Below are 2,500 nucleotides of genomic sequence, written 5' to 3' on the forward strand. Positions count from 1 at the left end.
TCGACGGGGAACTTCGGGCTCTGCAGAAACATAAGGCGAATCTCATGGAGTGACGTGTTGGAATGAATGTCGTAAGGGCGCTTTCCCCGTCTAACTTCATAGGCTGTCACCCCTAGAGACCACCAATCGACGGGGAAGCTGTAGCCGTCGCAGGTGTCTGCCGCGCATTCGAACACCTCGGGAGCTGTCGAGGGAGAACGACAGGGGTTTTCGTGAGTGAAAAATATGAAACGGAAATGCTCGAAACCTCAGTCTCCATGGGCATATAAACTATATCTACATACACACATATATCTATATGTATTATATAATAAATATTATAAAATATATATGTCTGTAGTATATAATTATTAATATATATTATATATATATATATATATAAAAATTATATATTTATATTATGTACAGCACACACACACACACAGATTAAAATTTTATATATATATAATATATATAATTAAAAATATATATATAGATAGAGAAGAGGGGAGAGAGAGAGAAAGAGAGAGAGAGAGAGAGGGAGGTGTAATTAGCTAAGAAGAATAAATAAGGAAAATTTAATACAAATGAATAAACCTTTCACATAAAATGATGTTAGGCGACAGAAGTCTACGGTCACATTTTGCCTCATTAAAATATCTTCTAATCTCGTTAAAGTAATCTCATTTTAATTAGAAAAGGAAAGAGTTATTCCTTCAAGCAAAATTTACTAACAGTAATAATGAAGATCAGTTTGATTACCAAAGAAAATCCATTATCGTGATAAAATCAACAGTGCTCCCACAAACAAATTCGGAAATAACGAAAGCAAACCAGTCCATGCTTTCCTTCTCAGCCAAACGAGTAAAAGCCAAGCAAAAGGTTTACGCAAATAAAGACACAATATGAGGCATACTCTTAAAAGGGGGAAAAATCCTTTTTCTTCCATTCCCATGCATTTTTTTCCGCTGCCGGGCCAACAATGAGGAAGCCGCATATCTTGGAAGGCTCAAAAGGAGAGAAAAAATAGGGGGGGGGCGAGGAATGAAATATTGAGCGTTTGGGGAAAATTTCATTATTGATTTTAATCAAATAATATATATACTTAAAAAACTGAGGGGCCACCTTATTCGGCCCACACAAAACAAAAAACCCCCCACGCCCACACAACACACACACACACACAGCACCCCACACACACACACACACACAAAACACACACACACACACACAAACACACACACACACACACAAACCACACACACAAACAGACACACCCAAAAAATAACCAACCACACACAACACACACCCACCACATACACACACACAAAAACACAAAAACCCAACTATAAAACATATATAAAATATAAAATGCATATTTATGTTTAATCTAATGTATAAACTAAAATGTGATATATTATATTATATATAGTATTATTATAGAATTGAATTTTTAAAAAGTATATATAAACATACATAAATATATATATATATAAATAATTTATATTAATATATTTATGTGTATGTATGATTAAATATATATATTTTTTATATATATAAATATATATATGTATATATATACATATATTTTATAAAAACCACACACTAAATCCCACACAGACCCCCCCCCACACACACACAAAAACCCACACACCGCACAACTCCACACACACACACAAAACAAAAACACATACCACAGGGAAACACAAAACCACACAAAACACATATATATTATGATATATATTGCAATATATATGTTTAAAATCTATATTTATACACACAACCACACACCACACACACACACACATAGTATCCCATATTTGTGATGTATTATATATATATATATATATATCTGTATAATCTAAATATATATGATAAATAGATAAAAAAAAAATTTTGTATTTTTATATAAAATATATATGTATAAACATACATATATATAAATATTAATATTATATATTATATATATATATATAAGTATAGATCAAATAAATATGTATATATAAGATTTTATTAAATATATGAAATATATATTATACATATATATAAAATTATATAAAAAATATATATATATAAAGTAATATATATTTTATACATACACACAATTATACACACAAAAAAAAACCGCCCCCCCCCCCACACACACACATACACATACACAAACCACACACACACACACACACAACACACACAACACCACACACACACACACACACACAAACACACACCAACACAACCACACCAAAAAACACACACACCACAACCACACACACACACACACACACACAAATATATATATATAATATATATATATATTTACACACACACACACACCACTTCACACCAACACTCACAACACACACACACACAACACAACACACACACACACAACACACAACCAACACACACACACACAACCACAACACACACCACCACACCACACATATATATACATTATATATGTATGTGTTATATATATATATATATAATATATATATAATAGGTGTATGGGGTGTGCATA

The 2,500-nt window shown here is 31.6% G+C and overlaps 1 protein-coding gene across 1 annotated transcript in view; it reads right to left on the reverse strand.

The window, feature by feature from the left end:
- Positions 1-2,500, reverse strand: part of LOC125039507 (serine/threonine-protein kinase Nek4-like) — a 381,570-nt gene that overhangs the window by 18,049 nt on the left and 361,021 nt on the right. Inside the window, exon 8 of the mRNA XM_047633530.1 lies at positions 1-184. This exon is cut by the window's left edge and continues 34 nt beyond it. Within this exon, the coding sequence (XP_047489486.1) occupies positions 1-184 (184 nt within the window). The remainder of the gene's footprint in view (positions 185-2,500) is intronic.

Source organism: Penaeus chinensis, chromosome 27 (assembly GCF_019202785.1).
Source record: "Penaeus chinensis breed Huanghai No. 1 chromosome 27, ASM1920278v2, whole genome shotgun sequence".
NCBI lineage: Eukaryota > Metazoa > Arthropoda > Malacostraca > Decapoda > Penaeidae > Penaeus > Penaeus chinensis.